At 32.0% G+C, this 26795-nt stretch overlaps 1 protein-coding gene across 4 annotated transcripts in view; it reads left to right on the top strand.

The window, feature by feature from the left end:
- Positions 1–26287, top strand: part of LOC123682885 (NPC intracellular cholesterol transporter 1 homolog 1b) — an 87811-nt gene extending 61524 nt beyond the window's left edge. For 2 of the 4 annotated variants that reach the window (XM_045621688.1, XM_045621691.1), the window contains 7 exons: positions 271–537; positions 860–1052; positions 2801–4167; positions 5091–5359; positions 5657–6065; positions 6893–7063; positions 23037–26287. In XM_045621688.1, coding sequence (XP_045477644.1) covers positions 271–537; positions 860–1052; positions 2801–4167; positions 5091–5359; positions 5657–6065; positions 6893–7063; positions 23037–23161 — 2801 coding nt within the window. In that variant the 3' untranslated portion in view covers positions 23162–26287. Of the gene's footprint in view, positions 1–270; positions 538–859; positions 1053–2800; positions 4168–5090; positions 5360–5656; positions 6066–6892; positions 7064–12352; positions 12433–14637; positions 15013–23036 lie in introns of those variants that run through there. The other 2 variants (XM_045621689.1, XM_045621690.1) reach the window with 2 other exon arrangements.
- Positions 26288–26795: the final 508 nt, after the last annotated feature.

The following is a 26795-nucleotide window of genomic DNA, read 5'->3' as shown; positions in this document are numbered from 1 at the left end:
TGCAGACGTTTATCCCCTACCTTTCCTTCAGTTCATACAAGTATAGTATATCCAAAGTCACTTGAAATAGTCCATAAAAACGCTTGGCCAGATTTCCCTTTGAAGTGAATTGGAATTTGGAATCAATAAAAAGTAAATTTGTATTATCCAAGTTTTCAGTTATTCAATGAGAGTGTCCCTCTATGTGACCTGGGATAGCGGGATTCTATTGTATAGGGACAAGAAATTTTTTTGAGTCATTTCATTTTCTAATTGTTTGCTTGCTTTTAGGACATGGAATCATAAAATTGAAGATAATAACTGATCCTGTGGAGCTTTGGGCTTCACCTGTTTCTCGTAGTCGAGTTGAAAAAGATTATTATGACAAAAATTTTGAACCGTTCTATCGTACAGAACAAGTTATCATACGAGCTGTTGGACTGGAATCTATAGAGCATGAGACTTCGGATGGAGTAGTAACATATGGACCTGCTTTCAATGATACTTTCCTTAAAAGTGTTCTGCTATTACAAGAACAAATCAAAGCTATTGGCGAAGGTGAGCATCACCAATTTAGAGATTAAAAAAATGTATTAGTAAAATTTTGATTGTTCTTGTGTTCTTATAGTGAACTATGAAATAAGCTCGAATATATTTGTTTATTATATGATTGTTATAAGAGTTAGTTATTCTAAGTAGCATTTGATTTCAGATTGATTATTTATAATTAACCGGAACTTTTTATGGTTTAAAGAATTTATGTATTATATAATAATATTTTTAAAGAAGAAATTTAGATCTTGATACAGTAGGTTTTCAATTATGAATCTCACATTCATGCAATTTTTATATTGGTTACTTCGATATATATCTTTTTCAGACACAGACTTCAGTTTGGACAAGATATGTTTTGCTCCCTTGAGAAATAATAACGATAAAACTGTAGTTAGTGAATGTGTTGTTCAAAGCATTTGGGGATATTACCAAGATGACGAAGATATTTTTGATGAAACTGGCCTAGATCCAAAAAATTTCACTACAAATTACTTGGATAAGTTCAATATTTGTTCACAGTAAGTTCTTTATATGATAATATACTTATTTCCACTGCCACTACCACTCTGTTCCAAATTTTCATGTTCGATCAATAATTATTTTAGTTTTTTTTGTCATCGCTTTAAAGAAGCAATGACAAAAAAGAAAAGAAAAGAAAGAAAATTACTCAAAGAGACAGAAAGCAGAGAAAGAGAAATATTTTTAATATTTCTGTCTCTTTGAGTAATTTTCTTTCTTTTCTTCTATGCCTTTCTCTTTACATCTGCATTGGAATGTGGTCATTCTGGAACTTTCTGAAGTATCATTGTGTTTTCTTTGCATATCAAGAAGACATTATATGTCCTGCATTCTCTCCTTGTCTTCATCATTTCTAGAGATGAGCGATACCGTGATTTCTAGATCACGTTGTGAAACGTGAACGTTCCTTTTTATGATATCAGTGAAATTAAAGCGTGACGTGATCACTGTTTAGGTATCGGATTCGCTTAGGGTCCGTGCAGAACAGACCCTAACCGAATCCGATTTAACAATGATCACGTCACGCTTTAATTTCACTGATATCATAAAAGAGCTAAAGCACGGAACGTGCTTGTTATTATTATTTGTATGAATCACCCAAACCTTAGCTCTTTTGTCTTTCTGTTAATTCTTTAGAGGTAACAGATTTGTGGAATATGGATATGAATAATTTAGGACATCAAAAAATAAATAATACCTACACATACAATAATTCACAAGTGAATATATATTGATAATATTAAGTGGGTGATACTGCATCAAATAAAATAAGAGAAAAACAGAAAAAGTAACAATCAGAAATGTACAGAAAATATAGTAAAACTAGTTATCGAATAATTAAATTTCCTAGACATATTTGATATTTTCTATTAATTTCTGAGCTAATCAAAGAAAAGTGAAATCTCTAAATGAAAAGGTATGATTTTTAGGACATCGAATAATAAATAATAAGCCATATGCATATATTCAGACGTTTATTTATTTAATAATAATGATGAGTAATCAACCTCCAAACAAAATACACTAATTTTATAATTTCATATATCAAAATAGTTAAGCGGCTAATACTGTAACAAAAAAATAAGAGAAAAATTTCACATGAAAAAACTCAGAAATGGGTAGTAAAAACAGTCTCTAAATAATCGAATTTCCTAACAATATTTGACAAATTTTTCGAGAAAAAAATACAATTATTTCTATTCATTCTCCACCAACGACATATCACAGTTGAGGAAAAGAATCATTTGAGTTTTTTAATAGTTAGCCTGCTTCGACGTTCTGTTAATATTTGTCCGGCTTTCGAAAACAATCGTTTGCACGGAACTGATGTTGCTATAGTGCATAAGTAAGTGCCGACAAAGGTTCCGAAGCAATAAAAACATCAGGCTGGCTTCATAATTTACAATTGCAACGGACGTTGATATGCCCTGAAAATATCTGTGAAATGTTCAAAGAGTGATCCCGTCACGCTCTGTATTCGTTTTGCGGAACCGTGACTACCTGTGACAGTCTGATATCAGTGATTAAATCACAGTTCGTGATATATCGCTCATCTCTAATCATTTTTTCTGATATTTCTAATTCCCTGAATGTTTCATATTTCATGATTTGATTTCATGTCTACTTTTTATTTATTCTTCTTTAGGTGATAGGTTTAGAGTTTATTAGAATACACCAGCTTTTATTTTCAGTTCTTTCTCCATCAAGATATTTCTAAAGATAGTCAATTTTATTTTTTTGCTTTCAGAAATCCCTATAACCCAGATTGTTTGTCACTTTGGGGAGGTCCAATCGATCCAGCAATAGCCCTTGGGGGTTTTCTTCAACCAGGAGAGCATTTGTCAAAAGAACCTAATTATCGAAAAGCTACTACTATCATTTTAACCTTCGTAGTCAACAATTACCACAACAAATCAAAATTAATACCAGCTATGAATTGGGAGCAAGAGTACATAAAATTCATGAAAAAATGGACAGCCTCTGAAAAGCCAGAATATATGGATGTGGCATTTACTTCTGAAAGAAGTATTGTTGACGAATTGGATCGAGAGAGTCAGTCAGATGTTGCCACAATATTGGTTTCCTACATAATAATGTTCGCCTATATAGTAACATCTCTTGGCCAGATTAATAACTGTGAGAGATTGTTAATCGATAGTAAAATAACATTGGGTCTTGGTGGAGTTTTAATAGTTTTGGCATCCGTAGTTTCCTCAGTCGGTTTCTTTGGATTTTTAGGTGTACCAGCAACATTGATTATAATTGAAGTTATTCCTTTCCTTGTTCTGGCTGTTGGTGTTGATAATATCTTCATTTTAGTCCAGACTCATCAGAGAGAAGTGAAGAGAAAGAATGAAACTGTTGCACAACACATAGGAAGAACCTTGGGCAAAGTAGGACCTTCAATTCTTCTTACTAGTGTATCGGAAAGTTGTTGTTTCTTTTTGGGAAGTCTTTCTGACATGCCAGCAGTTAGAGCGTTTGCATTATATGCTGGCTTAGCCCTGATGGTTGACTTCGTTTTGCAAATAACTTGTTTTGTTAGTTTACTTGCACTAGATACCAAAAGACAGAGTGAGAACCGTTTCGATATTTGCTTCTTTTTAAGGGGCACAAAGAAAGATGACAACATGCCAATTCCAGATGGACTTCTTTACACATTCTTCAAATCTATTTATACTCCTCTGTTGATGAAGAAGTATGTGAGGGTTAGTGTTGTTATTATATTCTTTGGATGGGTGTGCAGTTCCCTTGCAGTAATACCTGATATAGAGATAGGTTTGGATCAAGAGTTGTCAATGCCTGAAGACAGTTTCGTCCTGAAATACTTCCAATTTTTGAATAGTTATCTAAGTATAGGGCCTCCTGTGTATTTCGTACTTAAGAAAGGATTAAATTTCACAGAGAGTAAGACTCAAAACTCTATATGTGGTGGAATGTATTGTGATACAGACTCATTGATTACTCAATTATTTGTTGCTTCCAAAATTCCTGAAACTACTTATATTGCCAAGCCAAGTTCTAGTTGGTTAGATGATTATTTCGATTGGTCAGAATCTAATGATTGCTGCAGGATGACTAAAGATGGAGACTTTTGTCCTCATACAAAAAAGAGTGAGTAAAATTCCTATTATTATTGAATAGGTGGTGGAATTTATTTTCGAAATTCAACTTCAGAATGTGTTTATCCTGAAAAATCAAATAAAAAACCACCTTTTTTTTGATGCACTTGTGCCAAGGGAACTTCAGCAGGCTATCATTCTGTCCCATTATTAATAATTTTCAAATTTTGAGCCGAGAATTGCTTCAAACAATTAGATTCGACTCGCTGATGAAGAATTCCTAATCAAAATTAATTGTCAGTCTGTCCAATAGCCATGTATACGATAATTCTCGAACGGAACCAACAATTTTTAATAGTTGAAAAAATTCCCATCTGATCCAAATTTAAAAATTAGTTACAAAAACAATGCTCATGCGAAATTTGTTGAGAATTCTATATGTAATTGAAATTCTTTTTTATATCTATTTTTGATATAAAAAGGGGAAAAGAAATCCAAACTTTCAAGTATTCATTTATTATTTTTTGCTCTTTTCGTGTTGTAACGATAATTGTTTCAAAAAAGTCATAAATAAAATTGTATTAAAAGTATTACTTAATTCAAACTTATCATGGTATGTCACTTTTTAGACTTATGAGTAAATTCATGAAGAATTACATTGATTTGAACAAGTGCAAAAAAGCTCCCGACTCCATGACAATGCTTTTACTTGTTTTATTTGGTTTGTGTTAAATTTGTAGGAATTTTCATTTATGGAGCATAATAGTTACATATCCTTCAGTTATTAAACAACTTCTGAGAAAGTTTTGAATTACTTAGTCTCACCACCACCAACTCAATCTTCGAGTTATTTTGTTCTGATACATCCACCTGCTTTTAATTCAGTCTCTTCTCAAATATTTTAATTTTAGGAAATCTAGTCGTCTTCTTCATGAAAAAAATCATGCAGTGTAACAAATGAATAAATAATTTCAGGATCATGTGATACTTGTAATATCCAATACAACGATCTGGATGGACGACCTGTACCTCAAAACTTCAGTCGCTTCGTATCATTCTTCCTAAAGGACAATCCTGATTCAGATTGTGCTAAAGCTGGTCATGCTGCTTATGGCCAAGGGGTACGGTATGTCACTAATCCAGTGACTAAACTTAGCAATGTTGAGGCTTCTTACTTTATGACATATCACACTATATTAAAGACATCGAAGGATTATTATGAAAGTATGAGAGCAGCCAGAAAAGTGAGTATTAATTTGTATTTGAAAAATTAATTTCGAAGAAGTTGATACACAGTATGAAAAATATTGTCCTATTTTCGCTCTGTACCTTCAGCTTGACCTTTCAGAGTTTATCCCGCTGATTTCTTTCACGAACATGTGATTATACTTACCCTTTTACGCTCGAAAGCGAGCCAGAGAGGAAAACTCTCCCTTCCTTATCATTTCCCATACTTAATATACTTAATGATATTTCAGTATATTTATTTTCTTCCATTTTCATACTTAAATAAGTTTCACTTTTGTTTTTTGTATTTTCAGGTTGCACAGAATATCACTGACACTATAAATAACAAGTTGGGAGGACCTCATGTAGAGGTTTTTCCTTATTCCATTTTCTATGTTTTCTACGAACAGTATTTGACATCATGGAAAGATACAATATTCAGTTTGAGCATCAGTTTAGCGTCCATTTTTGTAGTGACATTCTTTCTAATGGGTTTCGACATTTTTTCATCCACAGTCGTTCTTATCACTATTCTTATGATTGTGGTGAACTTAGGTGGTTTAATGTATTGGTGGCATATAACACTTAATGCTGTGTCACTTGTCAATCTAGTCATGGCAGTTGGGATTGCAGTGGAATTCTGCTCGCATCTTGTACATACTTTTGCTACTTGCACGCAGATTTCCAAGACAGAGCGTGCAGCAGATGCTTTAATCAGAATGGGTAGGTACAACGTTCTTATTTGTATATTGTTTCTAATTGACACAAACCAATAGAGTGATAGAGACCTTTGTTTTGTCCATAATATTGAATGAGCTAGTCCAGGTATATCATTATTAGAATTCTTATTAATGGTATAGCTTCGAGAAGGTCAATTCTACTATGTACTTCATATGTAATTCTATTGTTATTCAAAAAAACTTTTAATATTCTTTATTGACAAACCTAATTATAATTTATTCAGTGTTATAGATATACAGGGTGTCCTGACGAAAATTTGTCTCAGAAATGAAGAATTTTCGAAGATCAAAAAAGAACATTTCAACTTCTGTTTTGAGGGGGACGAATTTCCATCATGTGTTTGTTCCGAAAGAACCATGAAGGTGACATCAAACCCCAACATTTTTGAATAGGGAAGATATGTCAAGTGTTGTTTAGTTTGAGAAATATTTATGTTCTGTACACAACTCAGTGAAAATTCAAAATCGGTTCACTATTCACGAAATAATGTAATATTGAACTTACCGTCAAAAGGTGATGTTGAACAGACAGTTGAACCGTCCAAACTCAAGAACTTAAGAGGCAAATTTTCATTGGCACACCTTGTATGTGTATTGTATGTGCATTTTCCGATCTGATAAAAATTACTTCATCTAAGAAAATTTGTTACTGGATGTACATTTTTCTATTCTTCACTCTGAAAATACACAATTCATTGAAACTGGGTAAAAATATGTTAATATTCTTCAGTTTATACTATCCTTGATTTGCCATATTCCTTCTTAATCCTAATTTTTTTATGGTTTCTAATTTAATATCAATTTTTGCAGGAAGTTCAGTGTTTTCTGGAATAACATTGACTAAATTTGGTGGAATCTTGGTTTTAGCATTCGCCAAATCTCAAATATTCAAAGTTTTTTACTTTAGAATGTACCTTGGAATAGTATTATTTGGGGCAGCCCATGGCCTTGTATTTTTGCCAGTACTCCTTAGTTATATGGGTGAGTGATTAAAATTGAAGTGTTGTGTAATTTGTTTATACTGAGTAAATAAGCTATTTTTGGCTTAAGCATTAGTTGCAAATATCAGTATTGTAGTTGATCGACGCATTTGGTGTGTGGAATGGTAATTTTATGAAGAAATACAACGCACAATTTTTGAACAATGCTTTTCTTCGCTTCGGCATTTCATTCATACACTTCACTGTTTGCTTTTTAATAATTTTGTTGTGAATATGCTTATTTTTAATTCTGCTTTTTTATGAATAGTAGTGTCATCCAAAAGTCCCACAAAAATCTATTTAGAATTAGTGGTTATAAACATATCGTACAGTCCATAATAGAATTCTCCAATTGTAGATAATTGAATTGAATCTTGATTGAAGATAATTTCACAAAATTGATTCTACCAGAAAACATATTATCAGTTTCAAAAGATGGGTCATTTAAAGTATTTTACTACTAAAAATTTTAAACCAAATTATTGTTTTATAATAGGAAGAGAATGAAATAACAGCGGTAATCATTTTTATTTCAATCTCTTTTTACCTGGACTGGCCTTGTGTAGAAATGAAAATGATTACTGCTGTTCATTTCATTCTCTTCCTATTATAAAACAATAATTCGGTTTAATATTTTTAGTAGTAATATACTTTAACTGACTCTTCTTATGAAAATGATAATATGTTTTCTGGTAGAATCAATTTTGTGTGATTATCTTCAATCAAAATTCAATTCAATTATCTACAATCAAGAAAAATATATTAAAAATCACTAGAAGGTAGGGACGTTTGGGTAGCACCTTGTGTAAATAAAGGTATATAATTGTGCAAATGAGTGAGGAAAATCTGTGTTGAAACATACATTATCATATAATAATAATGAGATATGTACTCATACTGTATTGAGTGGTCAGATTTGGATTATTTAGCATTACAACTCCAACATACTCTTATCAGAGGTAGAATGGAACTAGATGAATACGGATGGACTAAAAAAATTAATGTCTTCCTTTTCTCAGAAAGCTACAGGGTGAGTTTTCATATTCATAGAAATAATGAAACCATCATCAGAACCAAACTTATCGGCGGGATTTATTGCAACTTGGGATGGTATTGACACATGCCAAGGTTGAATTATTATTAATTATTTCAATATTCCAGAACCGGACTCATTATTCCTCATTTAAAGTGTTCAAGTTGAAAATATCACTCATCACTCTGTATTTCGAATTTGAAATCATTGTTTAGATTTCCAGGAAGAGCATAAATTCAGCATCAATACGCGGTATCACTTTTAAGTTGTTACATCTTTCATTCCTTTTTTATGAATTTTTGAAATTGTACAAAGTTCGAAAAATTTGATTTGTTCAGGAATGAGATATCTCGTGGAAGTCGTGAATGAATATAAAGAGTAAAATCTTCTTTAAAACACAGTGAACGTCTATAGTAGATGATAAAAATTATCTTATACAGGGTTTTTCATTTTATACCGGACAAACCTATATAGTCATGTAGATCACCGGGAGAATCATTTTTGCCTTATGATATATACCTCGTTTTCGAAGCATAAGTGTGCAACGTCATTTCTGACCAATATTGTATTGAGTGTGGTCAGTTATGTATAACCTTTGAAGTTACGATTTTTGGTCAAATCGGAGTATTTTTGAGTGCTCAATTCAGAAAAGGTAAAGAACCTTAAAAAAAAATTCAAAATGGCGAAAAACGTGCAACGTTTCCATTTTTTTTTCTCGGTGGTCAAATTGAATTTCATTTTCTGTATCAACTCATTTTTGTGAGAGTTTATGTGAAAAAATGTTTTCAAAAATCGAACAAAAATTTTTTTTCCATGTCTACAGCGAAAAAAAATTCACCCGAAATTGATGAACACAGAATTGAAAAATATCGAACGGTTCCTTCATAAGGGCCATCCAAAATTCTCCTTCAGTCCTTTTAACATAATTGAAAAAAACAACTGGTTGGGCTATAGAGACAAAATTTTGAAATTGCACTGTCGAAACATTCCAGATGGTAGTATAAAATTATTACAAAAAAAAAATTTGCTGCAATTTCAATGAATCTCTGTGGGGGAGACGAACTCTCGAACTTGAGGTATTACCTGTGAAATGTAGATTTGAACTGAACCAACGATATTATTTTTTGTAACCAAGCGTTGATAATTAACAAAATGTTACAGTGTATTCGTATTTCATTGAATATTTTTTTGCAAGTTCCTTGAAACGAATTTAAAATTGAAGCGAATTCCTCAGGTAGGAAATTAAGGGGTATTTGCAGCTGTTGGGTACTTCAATAATTTTCCAGATATTAATGGTACTTTATTATTGGAGAAATTTAAAAAAATAATTGCATATTTCACAAACGTGAGAATTAACAGCACATCAGCAGAAGAATTGATATTGTTGGATCAGTACAAATTCACATTCTGGGCAATACCTCGAGAGGTCGAGAGTTCGACTCATTGAAATTACAGCAAAATTTTTTTTTGTGATAATTTTATACTACCATCAGGAAGGTTTCGACATTGCAATTTAAAATTTTGGTCCTCATAGCCCAACCAGTTGTTTTTTTTTTCAATTATGTAGGACCGAAGGAGAAATTTGGTTGGCCGTTATGAAGGAACCGTTTAATATTTTTCGATTCTATTTTCATATTTGTGTTAGGAATAAAAAAAAGTATAATCGTGAGATTGTTGCAGGTTTTCCGCCATTTTGAATTTTTTTTTTGAGCACTCAAAAATACTCTGATTTGGCCAAAATTCGTAACTTCAAAGGTTATACATAACTGATCACACTCAATAGAATATTGCTCAAAAATGACGTTGCACACCCCGTATCTCGCTTATGCTTCGAAAACGGGGTATATGTCATAGCAAAAATGATTCTCCCGGTGTCATCTACATGACTATATAGGTTTGTCCGGTATAAAATGAAACACCCTGTATATGAAATAATTTGTTAGTGGAAAAAACCATAAAAAGCAGAAAAAAATATGCCCAAAGACAAAATCTTTCTTTTTTCTTCTTCAACCACGACAGTGGCTACTATGGATGAATTCCTGGAAACATATTTTGTGGATATTTTCTATGCTGAGAATGGTATTTCCATAAATATGATAACTCACTCTGTAGCTTTCTGAGGAAACGCAGAAATCAATTTTTCATAGTCAATCCGTTCTCCCCTAGTCCTACTCTACCTCTGATGAGAGTATGTACAGTTGCTCCCGGGACACCTTGTGTGTGTATATACAGGAGATAGGAAAAAGTCTGTTATACCTTTTTTTTTGAGAAACGCTGCCGCAAGTCGCTGAGGCATCTAGTACAAATTTTACATATTGGCCTAATTCTATTCTATAACTACCACATTATTAAATGTAACCTCTCGAAATAATTTTCAGGACACTTTTTTCATTGCATTAAAATATCATCATTCTGGAAATAATAGTATTCTTGAATTCGAAGTTTATGGACGATTTCAGAAATATATTATGATGTACTTCCAAGTAATTAATATTGAAAATTGAAAAAAAAAACTTTAAGAACACATTCTTATATCATATATTCAATAATGTGAATGTTGTAGAGTGGAGGTTAATGCAAGTAGGTGAATTTTCAAAATCCCTTTAAGGTCAGAAAGTAGACTGTAATATCTGTAATGACTTAAGGTTTTCAATTTGGAGTAATAATTTTATTCAAAAAAAAAAATTTTATTCAAAAAATTATTTCGTATCCTCGGATAAAGAATAAACGAAATATAAATTCTTTCTTCTCTATATTTAATAATTTAGGATTTGCGTTGCTCGAAATCTGGCCACTTGAATGGATGCGAACTATATTTAATATTATTGATAACTTTCAGCTCTCGTTCACAGAACAGCTCGTTTCGTCACAATGTCTGTATTTTCGATGTTTTCTTTGTTTTATGAAAATTCATTATATTGGAATGCATTTCATCAAATTTTGACAATTCCTTATTGAAATTATAAATAACCAGTTTGGATTTTTCAAGATTTCAAATATGAATTGTGAAAATTTAATATAATACATTGTTTTATTCCAATAACGAAATATGTTACCATACAGTATTGCCCACTTTTTTGTGAAATTATATTATTTTGCTTCATATTTGCTATAGTCTATCAGGCAATATTAATTTTCTTAAATGACTCATGGACTTGAAGAGCTTTTATTCATGTCTTTGTAGGATTGATATTCTTAAGGTTGAAGTAACCATACTCTTGTCTAAGGAATTTTAATTTGTTTTAACTTTTATTTGTGAAGGTTACCTTTAATGTCTGGAGTTGAGGGGTCTGAAGATAAAAATATTTGTTGAAATGGCCCTGGTGTAAAAAACAAATACAACAAGCCTTAACACCGAAAAAAGGGTGAAATAACATCCATGAAAAAATTTATAAGAATAATAACACAATAGTATCACTAAAATTAATATTATTGTGGAAAATAAATCGTGGTGTGTTCTGGAATATACCGATGTTATATTTTTAACAATTGATATGGAGCACCCCAAACTTTTGCAAAATAACATTTATTTTCTTGAAACTTATTTTATTCCTTTGTAAATAAAGTATTTTTATCTCTTTCATTCGGTGATAAGTGTGCAAAGTTACAATTGAACCTTACGTTTTGAAGTGGATGGAAGATAATTTCAAAGATTCCATTAACTAGATAATAAAGATGAAGCTGGAAAAAGCATGATAAAAATTTTGTGAACAAGAGTGTAACTCCTTCAACCTTAACTACAAACACTATAATTTTGATATAAATAATTGGCAGTTTCTTGCCAAGTCAATATATAAAACATAACTCTTAATATGCTTACAATCTGACATGGAAAGAGGAAACTACTTGATAGACCTCAGCAATCTGATTGACATTATTCATGAATAATTGCTTATCAACCATGAAAATTTAATGAATATTTTTGCTTCGTATTCACTTATTTATAATATTTTTTCGAAGTGGAAGTTCGTTTTGTGGTTTTGGTTTTGTTTTGTGCGGGAACAGTGTTATTTGCTGAAGTGTTTCGTTAGGATGCATCTGAATAACTTCACCATGTTTACTTATGTTATTTTTTTGCTGTGTGACTAATTTTGTAGCATCATACTTGTAGTGGCCTGGTTCTCGTGTTCGAAATTAACTATTTATTTGTAAATATGATGTTCTTTCCTATAGTTAGACATACCCACTGTACATAGTCCAATTGAACTAACCAGTGTGTTGCTCATTGAACATCGTTTTTGTATTGTTTTCATGCAGGCCCACCAGTGAATAGGGAAAGATTAGCGAAAAATAGTAATTCCACCATCGACCAGTTCCAGGATACAGAGATGAGCAGAGTAAGAATTTCATGTTTTTTGAATTGTGAGGTGTTTGTGATTCACTGTTCTCATTCTTCTCATCCTTCCACTTGGATTTTTTTTTCTTGTTTTTTTTTCCTTTGTATTCAAGGCACATTCGGATTGGCAAATCAAAATTACTTTGGCATTAATGTTTTGATATAATATTTGGGTCAATGGTCTCAGAGAATTTGTTCTGATGAAACAGAAGAAATACCCCGTTTGAAGAGATCTAGAAATCGTGTCCGTGAAGTTAGCACCCATGAATAAATTTTTTCTTTGTGTTACAAATAGTTACTAACGAAGTACTATCGGCAGCAAAAGAAAAATATGAAATTTATCAAAAAGTGTGTGCTAAATTCGCATTTTAGGAGTGATATTTTTCCAATATAGGTTAGGTTTCAAACAGAAATTTTTGTGTTACAAACAGTTACTAACGATGGACTTTTTTTCGAGAAAAATAAAAAAAATCGAAAAAATCTTGAACCCAGCGGAATGCGATATTTTCTACCAGTATCCTTGAGGTACAAACGAAAATTCTGGTGTTACAAATAGTTACTAACGAGGTACTAACGAATGCAAAAAAATCTTCATTTACGAAAAAGTGGGTGCTAACTTCACGGACACCTGAAAATCTTCATTGATAATTATTAATCTTTAGTCTAAAAAGCAATTTGGTTCGGAATTGAATCACAATTTGTTGCATAATTCTTTTAAAAGGGAATGGAGGCAAGAAATAATTGAGTAGGTACAATGTAATTTCTATATTCTCATCAATGAAAACTTGTACTTTGACGAAAAACACGTCTTCACCAACTATTTACCTTCCACATTCTACGGAATTCATATTAAGGTTTGGATTTCAGCTGTAATGTATTGCAGCAACATTCTGCTGGTTCATTATTCCCAAATAATTGATGTACAGAAACGTTAAGTGAAAAATTTCCCGCTTAAAATTTTCACAATTTACGTTTTGGAATGGCTAGATTCCGAAAATCGCATTAAAAAAACCGTTCCACGTTTCGAGTGTTTCTCTCGGAAAGTGAATTGAACTTTAGAAACAATCGGATGATGCGGTAGCGATACTGAGGAGCTCTAAAAATATTGAAACCGCTCTATCGTTACCTTAGTATAAATAATTATTCTTTATTCTAAGATCGCTACACACCTTCGATAGTGGCACATTTCTCTATTGGTTTACTTCGAACCTAGATTTTTTCTAGTCCGATTATTTTTTCATAACATGATGTGCAATTTGAATCTGCTTTCTCATGTACATTCGTTAATGATATGATGTACACGTTCAGATGATATCTTCACAATATCTGCTATCTCGATCAACTTCACTTCACGGTCATTCAGAATTATTTTGTGAACTTTTTTTATTTTGTCGTCAGTGACAGCCATTTTTAGGCGTCCACTGCGTTTGCCTTCTTTGGTGCTCATTTCACCACGTTCAAACTTAGCACACCAATTAATGATGGATGATTTCCCTCCTGCAGACCCCGGAAACTCTTCATCAAGCCAAGATTTTGCTTCAATTTTCCGTTCAAAAAGCAATATTTTATCAGCACATTAAATTCATTTTTTCCAATTTTTTTCAAATAACAAAAGTAGCTACTCTCACAACGCAATATCTCGTAAACTTATGGTCGGACTGCTGTCAAATTTTGACACGTATCGTTTGAAGGTTGGTATTAACTAAAAATTATATGGATTTAATAGTAGAACCGCCATCTGTGCATCAAACCGAGGACTTTTCAATTGGCATATTATTGATTTTTTGCCTCAATTTCAAGGATCGTGCTCTCGAGCTGAGAGTAACGAGAATTTTTTAGATTCTACCTACACAAAACCAAAAAGGAAACAACAAATTTTAAATTATTTTTATATGAATAGGGTTAACAGGATAATTATAATAGAGCTTTCGGTTACTATGAATATGAAGCTGAACGTTACCTACAATAATCGATGATGTGTTTATGTTTTGACTTTCGTTAGTTTTATATCAACGTACTATGATATAATTGGAATAATAACATTTCTCTTTTTTCTTATACTAAACATTTTCAATTAATTCTTTATGCTAAACTCAATTAACTTATCCATAATATTTTGTCTGGATGCACTGATATACTGAAATAGTGGGCTTTTACTAAATTGGTGCAATCATCGAAAATAACACGAATTTTGTCATTTTGTCAGGTTTGAGAATGCTTGTGTTTTTCTGCAAGATAACCATTCCTGTGCTTCTTCATCCTGGGCGAAGAAAGAAGTCCACATATCAAGACGTTCAAGAACGTTCCATTTCAACATAATCCATTCTATTTATCTTGGACCGAACTATCAGCTGCTTTTTTGCAATGTTCCATTGAACTTAGCTTACACTGTGGAAATTTTGAAAGCCAAAGATTATTTCTAACATAACGTCCAACTTGCCTAAAGTTTTTTACCGCATCAGTATTCTATTACATTGTTGGTGTTATTTAAATTTCAGTATTGTTTATTTTATTTTTTACATGAAACAATATTAGTCCCAATTGTATTTTTATAATAGACGAAGGTCATATTCTTGTTTCATAATTTGTTCATTTTCCTTGAGTATAACTAATACCAGAAACAATATATATTCTAGAATGTTTCAAAGCAGAAAATACAATCCATAGAATAAATGAAAGAGCCAATAGGTAAAGATATGGATAATCTTAACCTAATAGAAGACGAAATAGAAAACCAAAATTTATAAATACACATGATCAGTTATTAGGATATTTTTGAGAAAAAAGAAGTTTTCCAAACTTATACCTTCAAAATGAAAAACTAATAGAAGATCATTAATCCTAATTATAGTTCATGCAAATATGTATGAATATGGAAATTCTGATAGCATGACACTTGTTTAATTTCCACTAGCACTTTATTATTAAAGAAGCTCATACAATCGTTTTCTTTTCAATCGTTGAGTCACCTTCAAGTATTTATTTCATCGTAGAAGCTTTACAAATTGAGTACAAGTGAGTTGTTACGGTGTGGTTGACTATTTAAAATGTTTGGGATTTTGTCGGTTTGTATAGAATATAGATTTCCAAACAGGTTCATTCTTCTGCTGTCGTCGTAGGTACATAGAAAAGATCATGAGTATTCAAATAAGACGGAGCAATATAAACAAGTACGCGTATAAATATGAGGTAGATAGATAGATATGAGTTTATTCAACATAATAAATTAAATACATAATGAATTGTATGAACTCTGAAAAAACTGTGAGTTATTATATAACTGTTTGCAGTTGTAAAAAAACAAATTTGATTCTCACGACAAATAAAATAAATCCAAAATCAAAATAAACACGGCATTCTTCGTCACGATTGGTTTTTTTTTTTTTTCATCGGGCATATAGTCTCATTTGGTAGTTTTAGACACAATTCAGTATTTCTTCCCGTCTTGTTCAGGAATTTTTTGTCACACTTCGGTGTTTTTTCTCGTCTCGTTGGGGAAATTTTGTAGCAATCAGTAATGTATCAAGTAATCAATCTAATCAGGTTCTCCGAATAGGAAGAATATAGAGTATAAACAGTACGGTGTGACTTTGCCGAACTGCCTAATATTTTAAGTTTCACTTTGTTTTCGTAAAGTTGGTAACGTCTTACAGAAATCACGAATCGGAACTTTTAACCACACTATAGGTGCTTTCCAGCCAACGTCAGGAGCTCCTCGGTACAGCTCCGAAGCGCACTTGTAGTCAGTGCTGCCAACCCACTGAGCTCAAATATAAATAAATAAATAAATTTTATTCGATCCTTTCAGACACAAACATGGTGTATAGGACAGGTCAAAATAAGAACAAAACAATAATCATAAATAACACCATGAATTAAGGAATCAAAAAATCACACAAATATTCTTGTACTGAATAGTAACCTTTAACTAAAAGAAGGTTCTTAATTTCTTTCTTGAACATTTTTGAATTGAGAGATTTCATAGTAGGTGACAAATGATTGAACATCCTGATACTCTGATACATTGGAGAGCATTCAAATCTATAAGTCTTATGTCTAGGAAACAATAAAGTTTGTGAATTTCTCGTCTCATAACCATGATAATCTGATAATTTCATCCATTTAAATTCATTCTCTTTGGCATACAGCAAACATTTGTAAATATAAATACATGGCAAAGTTAAAATTTTATTCTCAACAAAAATTGATTTGCAAGAATCCATCGGTTTTAAGTTGAATATTGCACGTATGATTCGTTTCTGTGCTACGAATAGGTAGATAGAGGTTCGAAATTTAGGTAGATGTTGCCAAATTTAGGTAGATTATTTTTTCCTTTATTTTTAGGAGTTTTGAAAGAACTGAGTCCATAGTATTATACTTTATTAATGATAAATATTGATGAATTAATAAAAAATATAAGAATTTACATAAAAAAAAAATTGAAAAACTACTTTACTACTTGAACTAGTTGAACACGAAAGAATAAATAGTCTTTCAAATATTTCATTTCAACAGATGTGGATAATTTGCAAGAAAACGCTTGTTGTCCAAAAACTTTCATTATTTTAACACCCAAAAGGGTTTTTTATTGCTTCCCGACGGCAGCCTTCGATGCATTCAGACGGTCTCATCTCATTCCTTTCGACGATCTTACTTTATTCAGTTTTTTTTAAGCATAAGGATCGATTCAATTAACCTGCGAGCAATACGAACCTATCTATTATTCCTACGTACATGCGACCATATTTACCATCGCTATTTTTCTATCAAGCAAGTGCGTATTGAGGCGCAGCCATCGTTATTTATTAGTTTATTACCCATTTCGGTCCTTTCTTTGCATCTGTATGTTTCTGAAACTCCGCCGCTGATCTCCGCAGATCTTTGTATCCAATGGCGTGCGTAAAAATTACGATGTGAGAGCTTTAATAAGGAATAGTTTTTTTCATAGTCACGTTACTGTTACTGGTAAAACGGTTTGTCGTTGATCTAAAACCGTAAAGTTCGCGCGGAGCTGAATTAAGGTAGATCGAGCTCAAAAAAGGTAGATAGGTAGATTAGTTCGAATTTAGGTAGATCTACCTAAATTTAGGTAGGGTTGGCAGCACTGCTTGTAGTGTTCCAGTTCCAGTAAACAGGGCGTCGAGCCCTCGCGTTACCTTCCCCTTTCCCCTGAAGCACCCCCCGCATTTGCAGGGCTTCGAGCCCTGACAGGTGTGAGAGAGAAAGAAGACCGTTACTTCGCATAAAGTACGAGATAGCTGTTCAACGCAGGTTTGTTTACGTTGAATTTGACAGTTTCGTTTTGGCGCGTTTCACTCTTAGCAAGGGCTCGAAGCTCTAGTGCGCCGAGCCCCGGGGTGACACGCACCTGACTGGAAAACAGCTTATGTCACTTTGACGAGTAAACAGTTTATTCGGGAAATATTCCCCCGAATTACACTCGTGCATCTAAATGACCGGGTAATTTTGCATTCCAGCGTGTTTTCTTCGAAAAACTGCATTCGGTCATTTTCATTTTTGAATTTTGAACTCATGCAGTTTTTACACACGCTTTCATGCAAAATTATGGGTAATTTTGATGCACTTGTGCAATTACTTACGAAAACAGCATAATAATAGAAAACAAATACATACGAATCAAAACGTCTGATTTACGCAGCGTTTCAACCACTACACAATAGAAATCCGAATAGAAACATCAATGTTAAAAAAGAGCTACAAAATGTTACTGGAAATGGAACCATATAGAATCGAGGAATTCTTTATGCATAACCTTCCTGCATGAACACATTACTTTGACACGATTTCTTTTCTAATTGTTTACAATGTCATGTAGCATGATGATTTGAAATAAAGAGCATTATTTCATCATAAGTATATTTTATTTAATTAATCCTAGCAGCAATAACAGGACAGTTGAAAAGTCACCGGTCTACCATAGTAAAACACATTTTTTTTGCAAAATTCGATTTTATTATTCAACATAGTTGCCTTCGAGGGCGATACAACGATTTTGGCGATCTTCCAACTTTTCGATACCTTTTTTGTAGTACGATTTGTCTTTCGCTTCAAAATAGGCCTCAGTTTCGGCGATTACTTCTTCATTGGTGCTAAATTTTTTCCAGTGAGCATTCTTTTGAGGTCTGAGAACAGAAAAAAGTCGCTGGGGGCGACTGCAGGCAATTTTGCCATTGCTTTAATTGATTTGTGACACGGCGCATTGTCTTAATGAAACAGCACCTTTTTTCTTCTTCAAATGAGACCGTCTTTCAATGATTTCATCCTTTAAACGATCCAATAACGCTATATAAAAACCGCTTTTGATGGTCTGGCCTTTTGGAGGTAATCAATGAATATTATACCTTGCGCATCCCAGAATACTGAAGCCATAACATTGCCAGCTGACTGTTGTGTTTTTCCTCGCTTTGGATTCGGTTCATCGTGTGCAGTCCACTCAGCTGACTCGATTGGACTCCGGAGTGAAATGATGGAGCCATGTTTCATCCATTGTCAGATATAGACGCAAAAAATCAAGTTTATTGCACTTAAACAGCTTCAAACACTGCTCAGAATCATTTACACGTTACAAAAGTAGCTACACTCACAACGCAATATCTCACAAACTAATGGTCGGACTGCTGTCAAATTTTGAAGTTTGGTACTAACTAAAATTCATATGGATTTAATACTAGAACCGCCATCTGTGGATCAGATCGAGGACTTTTCAATTGGCCTAATATGTAAATGTTTTGATTAATTTGTAATTGAATTTGAAGGAAGTAAATTGAATTGAAAAAAAAATCAATATCTGATGATTATTGAATTAGGTGCAGAGATCTTGTGAAATCTCTGGAATATTGTCTTTATCAGGCATATAATTATGAAAAGTTCTATATAGTGTATAAGTCTATTGATCTCACCTCGATATTTTCTAAGAAAAACTGATACTTTCGGAAATATCTGGCTATTTATGGGGGCAATAATCTATAGAATTATTTTTATAAACTTGAAATATTTCATATATGAAATCTAAATTGAAACTATTTGCTGATGGTACTACTAACATTGTTGGCAACGATATCGATGTTATGTGTTCGTTACTAAAGAAGATTTTGATTTACTAGATGATGGACTTAACGATAATCAATTGAAAATCAATATCAATAAATCAAGTTACATGAGTGTACATTAAAATTTTTAAATGATGAACGAGTAATAATTAAAGTTGATAACCAAGTATTACAGAAACTTAACACAGTCAAATATCTAGGAATTATACTTGATGAAAATCTGAATTTTAAACTTTATGTCAATATTTGACAAAAAAAATCGCACAAAAGATACAATACATCTCAAGGATAAGACACAAAATTGACATGAAAACAAGATATCTTTTGTTTAGGTCAATCGTTCTACCGCATTTAGATTATTGTACGTCTCTTTCATTTAATTTGAAATCGAATATCATCACTAGACTATAAATAGTTCTGAATAGAGGCATTAGAATCTCAGATGTGGTAGAAGAACACCAATCAGGTCAATGTAATGCCCGCCATTCACGAGCCGTTTTTTCGAGCGTTTGGAAGCAGGCGTCAAAATAGCTTGCGTCCAAATGGTAGCTAGTCTACCCTTGCTGCCATCGAAACCTGCCACTCAAGAGTTTGTTTTATTGAGTATCCGGGTCGGATTTCAGATGATCACAGACAGCTGGCAATTTATCAGGTACCGTAGGAACTTCGTAGCGTACCAAATTCTTGTGCAAAATGAAAGAATTTTTGATAGGTTTCATCTAAATATTTAGTCAGAAAACCTGTCCATAGAAAATAAAATCAAAATAAATTTTTTTATTACCAATTCGATTGTCCTTGCCTGTAATTTTCTGTTTACGTATCGAATGAAGAATCCGAAAATCGTATCAAAAAATATGTCGGAAACTATAAATGTTATTAGCTAATTTGAAATTAAATTAGCTAAAATATCAGTTGTTATACTGAAGGGGTTTTCCAAAAAGAGCTGTCATTTTGATATTAAAGAAAACGAGTATATTTTAAGAAAAATTAATGAATGTTTATTTCAATGTAGAGAAAGATTTGTCAATAACGATGGAAAACGATATCGGCCAAATAGAAATTTACATCTACTCTTTCATTATGTAATTTTCCTTTGGAATATTCTACTAGTTCCCCATAGGCTTTATTTTTGATATTCCTGTTTGCGTATGCTGAACTTTTTATTTTCCATGGACAGGTTTTCTGCCTAAATATTTCGATGAAACCTATCAAAAATTCTTTCATTTTGCACAAGAATTTGGTACGCTACGAAGTTCCGACGGTACCTGATAAATTGCCAGCTGTCTGTGACCATCTGAAATCCGACCCGGATACTCAATAAAACAACCTCTTGAGTGACAGGTTTCGATGGCAGCAAGGGTAGACTAGCTACCATTTGGACGCAAGCAATTTTGACGCCTGCTTCCAAACGAAAAAACGCCTCGTGAGAGGCGGGCATTAGAGGCACTAAATTTGATGACTGTCAGACAAACAATCTATTTCAAAGGTTAGATTTCATAAACTACAAAATTGAACATAAAATATTACCTGATTATTAATCTAAGAGAATTAGATATGTTTCATCAATATGATACCAGAAATCAAAATAGTTTTTTCATTGATACATTCAGTACTGAATTGACAATGGGTTCCACTCTGATTAGAGGTTTGATATGTTATAATAAAATGCCTAATATGTTAAAGAACTCCAACAAATATGTAACTTTCAGGAAATTGTTAATTTTTTAAGCCCGCCACTCACGAAGCGTTTTTTCGAGACTCCAGTCGGGCAGTCAAGTTCATTCTCTGATTTACAGTCGTGCGGTCGTGTCCTGAGCTGCCCGACTGTAAAATTATCTGAACGCTCGAACATGGTAGCCTCGTGAGTGGCCGCCTTTATGTTAAGGAGCACAATTTTTGAGAAATGTTTGTTGATTTTATTTTGAAACTTTAAATTACTAGTTATGATTATAACTAGTGATTTTTGCTGAATAAAGAAATATTATTATTATAATATTATTATTATTTTCTTGTATCATTCTTACCGGTAAATTATGAGGAAAGGGTCAGGCAGCAGCCTAATGGAGAAATTGTCACCGGTTAATTTTTCAAATTTTTTGTATTTTGTAGAATATGACTTGCTGAACAAATTTTATTGTTGGTACCTACTAAGTCGAGTGGTTTTTTATAGAAAGATGGACTTTAGTGAATCATATCATTTTCAGTTTCCAAAATTTCTGTAGTATAAAACAAGTTCAAACAATTTGACTCTGATGTCCTGTTTGTGTTTCAGTGAAAATAAATAAAGAGAGACTGCCGTTAATACAAAAGTTGTCAAAAAGTTGTATATAATGAAAATTTCATACCGAGTAACGGTGAGAGACTCGTTAGAGTTTATTAATTGTTATTTTGTCATTGTACAAGACATTGTACGAGGTGATTCAAATTTGATGCTCACTGAAAGCATCTCAAGAACTATAAAGCATAGGGAGAAAATCTTCAATGACTTCCGATCTCTTTTCTCGAAATATTTAGATATCAGAAAACAGATTATAGATATCTTGATTCGTTCTCGAGTCACAGGGCGTTTCTTGTAAAATTACTTTCAACTATTTCGCTATATCTATGATTCTCTTATTAATATCATAATGAACCATAAAAATTACTGAAAAAAACGTTCTGGAATTTTGAATACCTCGAACAGAAACCAAGATTTAGCGGAATATTGGAAATAGTAATATTTCAGAAACACGAGAACGAATTAAGATGCCTATGATCAGCTTTCTGATATCCTATTATTTCGAAAAAGATCAAGGGTCCTTCGACATTTTTTATCTGTGATTTATAGTTCTTGAAATGCTGTCAGTGAGCATCGAATTTGAGACACCTTGTACAATGTATTTCATTGTACAATGACAAAATAACAATAAATAAACGTCAACGTGTCTCTCATCTTTACTCTGTTTGAAATTTTCATTGTATACAACATTTTGACAACTTTTGTTATAACGGTCGCCCCTCTTAATATATTACCCTGTGTATCTCAATAATTGGTCATAGCAAAGCTTGTTTGACTTTATAATAGTGTACTCAAACTAAGGGTAATGACAAAATATTGGAAAATTTCACGGACGACTTTTTCAATTACATGGTATAAATTATGAAGTGGAACGAATTTCATTTTGAATATCTAACAATTATTCTTATTGAAAACTATTAGGTATTATATTGAATAATTTTGGATTATTACCTTAGGGTTAGTAATATTTGTCGCCCAAGTGTTCAAAATGTTTTCCTACGAGAAATGTTACTTCAAAAAAATTCCATTTTTCAACTTCAACACCCCGTATCTCCAAAACTAGTCATATGATTGAGTTGTAACCATAGACTGTCTTGTTGAGGAGGTCATATTCTTCAAAATTCAGAAAATGACAATTTTCCATTAGGCTGCTGATTAGTTCTTTATAATTTCTTTTATATTTCAATACCCTCGCCAATTACATGTTGTCATTCACTGATCAGCATTATTAATCACAAATGCACATTTTTTTTCTAGGCGTGATCCGTAACTATAGAGGTTGTCTCAAGCGGAAGTCCGAGGATGCCACCGCTGAGTCGCCTCTGCTGTCACCCGCGTCAACAAGTGCCCGCTACTATGCTATAGAGCCTCAGTTTTTCTGAAAAAACTATCTAATTAATACTAGAAAGGTATTCTATTTTTATCGTAACTGTGTTATTAGTTAATTACTTTTTACGAAAATATGAATGTATTGATCAAATGTCCAAAGGCTTTTCATATTATGTATATGAAAATTTTATAGTAAGATTTATTGAAATATTTATAGGTTCAATTTTATATAAATTCTGATCGTCTGGTACGAAATCTTGTTGAATATTTATTATTATTTTTTATTTTATTATTTTATAATATTTATTAAGAAATGCACCTATTTCGCTCTGAATTCATACTCGGAATCTTTGTTATGTTGAATTCCAAAATATCAATCAGTATTACAACTGTGAGTCTTGCCAAGAGGAACCTTGTTAAACACTTCAACATGCCTATGTATACTGAAGAATCTCGCACTACAATCTATCTTCAAAAATATCAGTCTCTAGAGTTACCAACATTATGTTCCTTAGTTTTCAATGAATTGCAAATTAAGGAAATATTAATTATTCTTATAAGTATATATTTATCAACGTATTTATATATCATTGAGATATATTTATCCTATCATTACAGGGTTTTCTTGATTTTTATCAATAGCTATAAGCTAATTTATGAAATTCGACGATTCAAATTTGTTCTTATGGAAATCCAGTGTTACTTAAATGTTCCTTCCAGTTTATTAGTTTCCTGATTGATTCGATTCAATAAGCAAGTAACCTAAAAAACTTAATATCATTTTAGCTAAAAATTTGGGAGATTGTTCTTTCAAATATTTGTGCCTTCTATAGCATCTCGTATACTGTTTGTGAGACGTTGTTTGTCTGTATATACCGTGAAATGTTTGCGTTGATAACAATATCAACTTGAAGAGTTACTGTAGTTAGTCAGGTTGAATCGGCATGAATCATTATATGTAATAATCAGTTAATGTTATTCTAACACTCTGCACCAGTTTGTAACTGAACTCAAACAGAGATTCTGGTATCAAATTTGATCAAAGAGATATGCCTAGTCACATTGAATGTACAACATTGATGACCTGTATCCACCAGAAAGCTAGCTAACTTCCAGAACGTAAAACCTAAGTTCCTTGAATACAACAAATAAGTATTCTCAATGAAAATGATGAAATCATTCAAGAGTTTTTTAAATATATTCACATAAAATTCGATAATAGATAGATTATAAAATGACTTCATATCAATAATGAAATCGACTTCTGGTTGGAAAAAGAGACTTCTAGGTACGATTTTAGCTAATTTTACAGCTGTTTATAGAAAATATAAATGGAAATGTTATGACAAATCCACTTGAAACAGATTTATCGTCTGTTTTTTATTGAAATAAGTGTTGTCCGAGATGGAGAACTGTTTGATATTGAGAACATTTAGTAGGATAATAAATTAATAATGGTGATGGTTCAAGTGATTAAACCCCACTATAATATGAGAAATGTTAATTTGTAATAAAAAAAATAATGAATAATTTGAGAAAACTATAATTCCATTTTTTTATTTAGCTTAATCAATTCATTTTTCTAATAAGATTTTTGTATTGACATAGAATAAGAAACAAATTTCATAAATGTGGTGTAGTCACTTGAATTATAAAAATGTTGACCTTTTGCACGAATATTTACAGTAAAGACTTTTGAGAAAATGATAAAGTTGAATACATGAAATAAATAACTTATTTTAGACATCCTGTTACTATTCTGGTTGAGCATTAGTTACAATTTGCTGTATAATTATGTTCTTAGGTAATATACACACCTATAGATATATTAGATTTCACTGAATTTTAGTAAAGACTGCTGTTAACTAATTCTTTAATGGATGAATTTTGAGTCCCTTGAAATCATTTTCAGGAACTTCTCATATAAAGCTTAATAACAGATGTATTATCTGCAAAAATCATTCATATCAGTTGGTGGCTTCATACAAATTTTCAAAATTTTTTCTTTTGAATTAGGAAAATTCACTCTTATTTTATATTATTGACAATTACAGAAAATTTAGTGGAGGATCCCAAGTAAGGTTGAAAATTTATTTCATCAATTTAAATATGTGTCTGAAAATATACCAAAGGGGTTGTAGTGAAAAAAATTCCTGGTTATAATAAATATTAATCATAAAAAATATAATTTTTTAAAATTTTACTGACATGCTTACCAAACGGACTAAACTACGATGGAAAACTTATAATATACACAATATGCAACGGGGAGGTTGCTTACCCTTTTCTGGTCCCTATTACTTGGTAGCTGAGTAAAAACAGATAAGCTAAAATTTGTAATTGCACTCATTTGATAAACAATTGAAATATGTAACAAAATGAATGCACTTTTATTGCATTATGATTTTTTCTAATCATGAACATTTTTTTCACAACAACCAACTTTTTTGGAAAAAGTTCAGATATAAATATTATTTTCATTCGGTAAGCACTTTAGCGCTGGTCGATCTCAGACTCTCGCTTCATATTATAATTGGTGTACAGGTATATGTGTATGTAGCTTGCTCTGTATTGAATTTTGTAAAACCTATTATTTTATCCTGATATATTCTACCAATTCATTTGAAACTATAAGCCAAGGAACTTTTCATATTTCCTCGGAGATTTTTGAAGATATCTATAATGAAAAAATTCCTCTACAAGAACTGTGATAATGTAGTGTAGAGAAAATGTAGATAAAATTTTACATGAATAACAATAAGAAATTTCATGTTTGATGATAATTTTTTTCAATTCTGTTACAGTTATATTTGGTGATGGTTCTTATATTCTTGATTTGAATTTGAATCAAATATTTTTCTCTACAAATCCACTTCTTCTGTTTAATGTTGATCAGTGGTTCATCATATGAAAGCAGCTGACTAGATAATGATCATTTCAATTATTGAACCAAAATTAATATACAATGAATTGGCAGATAACTAATATGTATTTGCATATCTCCTAGGAAATATATCTCAAAGACTTGAATTGAAATTTTTGAATACTAGTATGCATTGTTTATAGGTAGTCTTGTGTGAAAAGTGTGCTCTTACATTCCCATGTGTTTATTTTTATATAGTTTATTTTGTATTATTTTCATGTATTTCAAAGGGAAGATAATAAAATATTCATAAATGCTTTTCTTTATCAGTTCAATTTGGTATATCAAACGTATTATTGATTTGTATTATCTAACAGTGGCGGCTCGTCAAGATAGGCAAGGTGGTAGGACTACCTTGGAAAATCTTATTGTATCTACTTAAAGTAATTATCATATGATTCATATCTTTTTTACGTATCAGATTCCACTTTTTCAGTACAATTTTCATTTATATGTTATCAAAGAATTTTTCATTAAAAAAATCTCGCACGCGATTGTGAGATTTCACTGGCGCTGCAGCCCTGCCGCGACCATTCTTCCCTTTCATCAAAAATGAAGGCGATCTATCTAGCCCCTGCAATTCTATCACTACCATAGATAAGTAGATAGCGAATTATAAATAATCCGCCAAGTTCTAAAATCTGTAATCTGAAATTCTGAGAACTGGTATTTTGATAGTCGGCCGCCACTGGTGTGGTTGGTGTCGCTTCGATCGGGAGTTAAACCCCCCTGATCACTACACGTCAGCCCTGCCGATTATTTTA

Source organism: Harmonia axyridis, chromosome 6 (assembly GCF_914767665.1).
Source record: "Harmonia axyridis chromosome 6, icHarAxyr1.1, whole genome shotgun sequence".
Lineage (NCBI taxonomy): Eukaryota > Metazoa > Arthropoda > Insecta > Coleoptera > Coccinellidae > Harmonia > Harmonia axyridis.
Note: the sequence above shows the minus strand (reverse complement) of the source record. Positions and strands in the feature narration are given on the sequence as shown.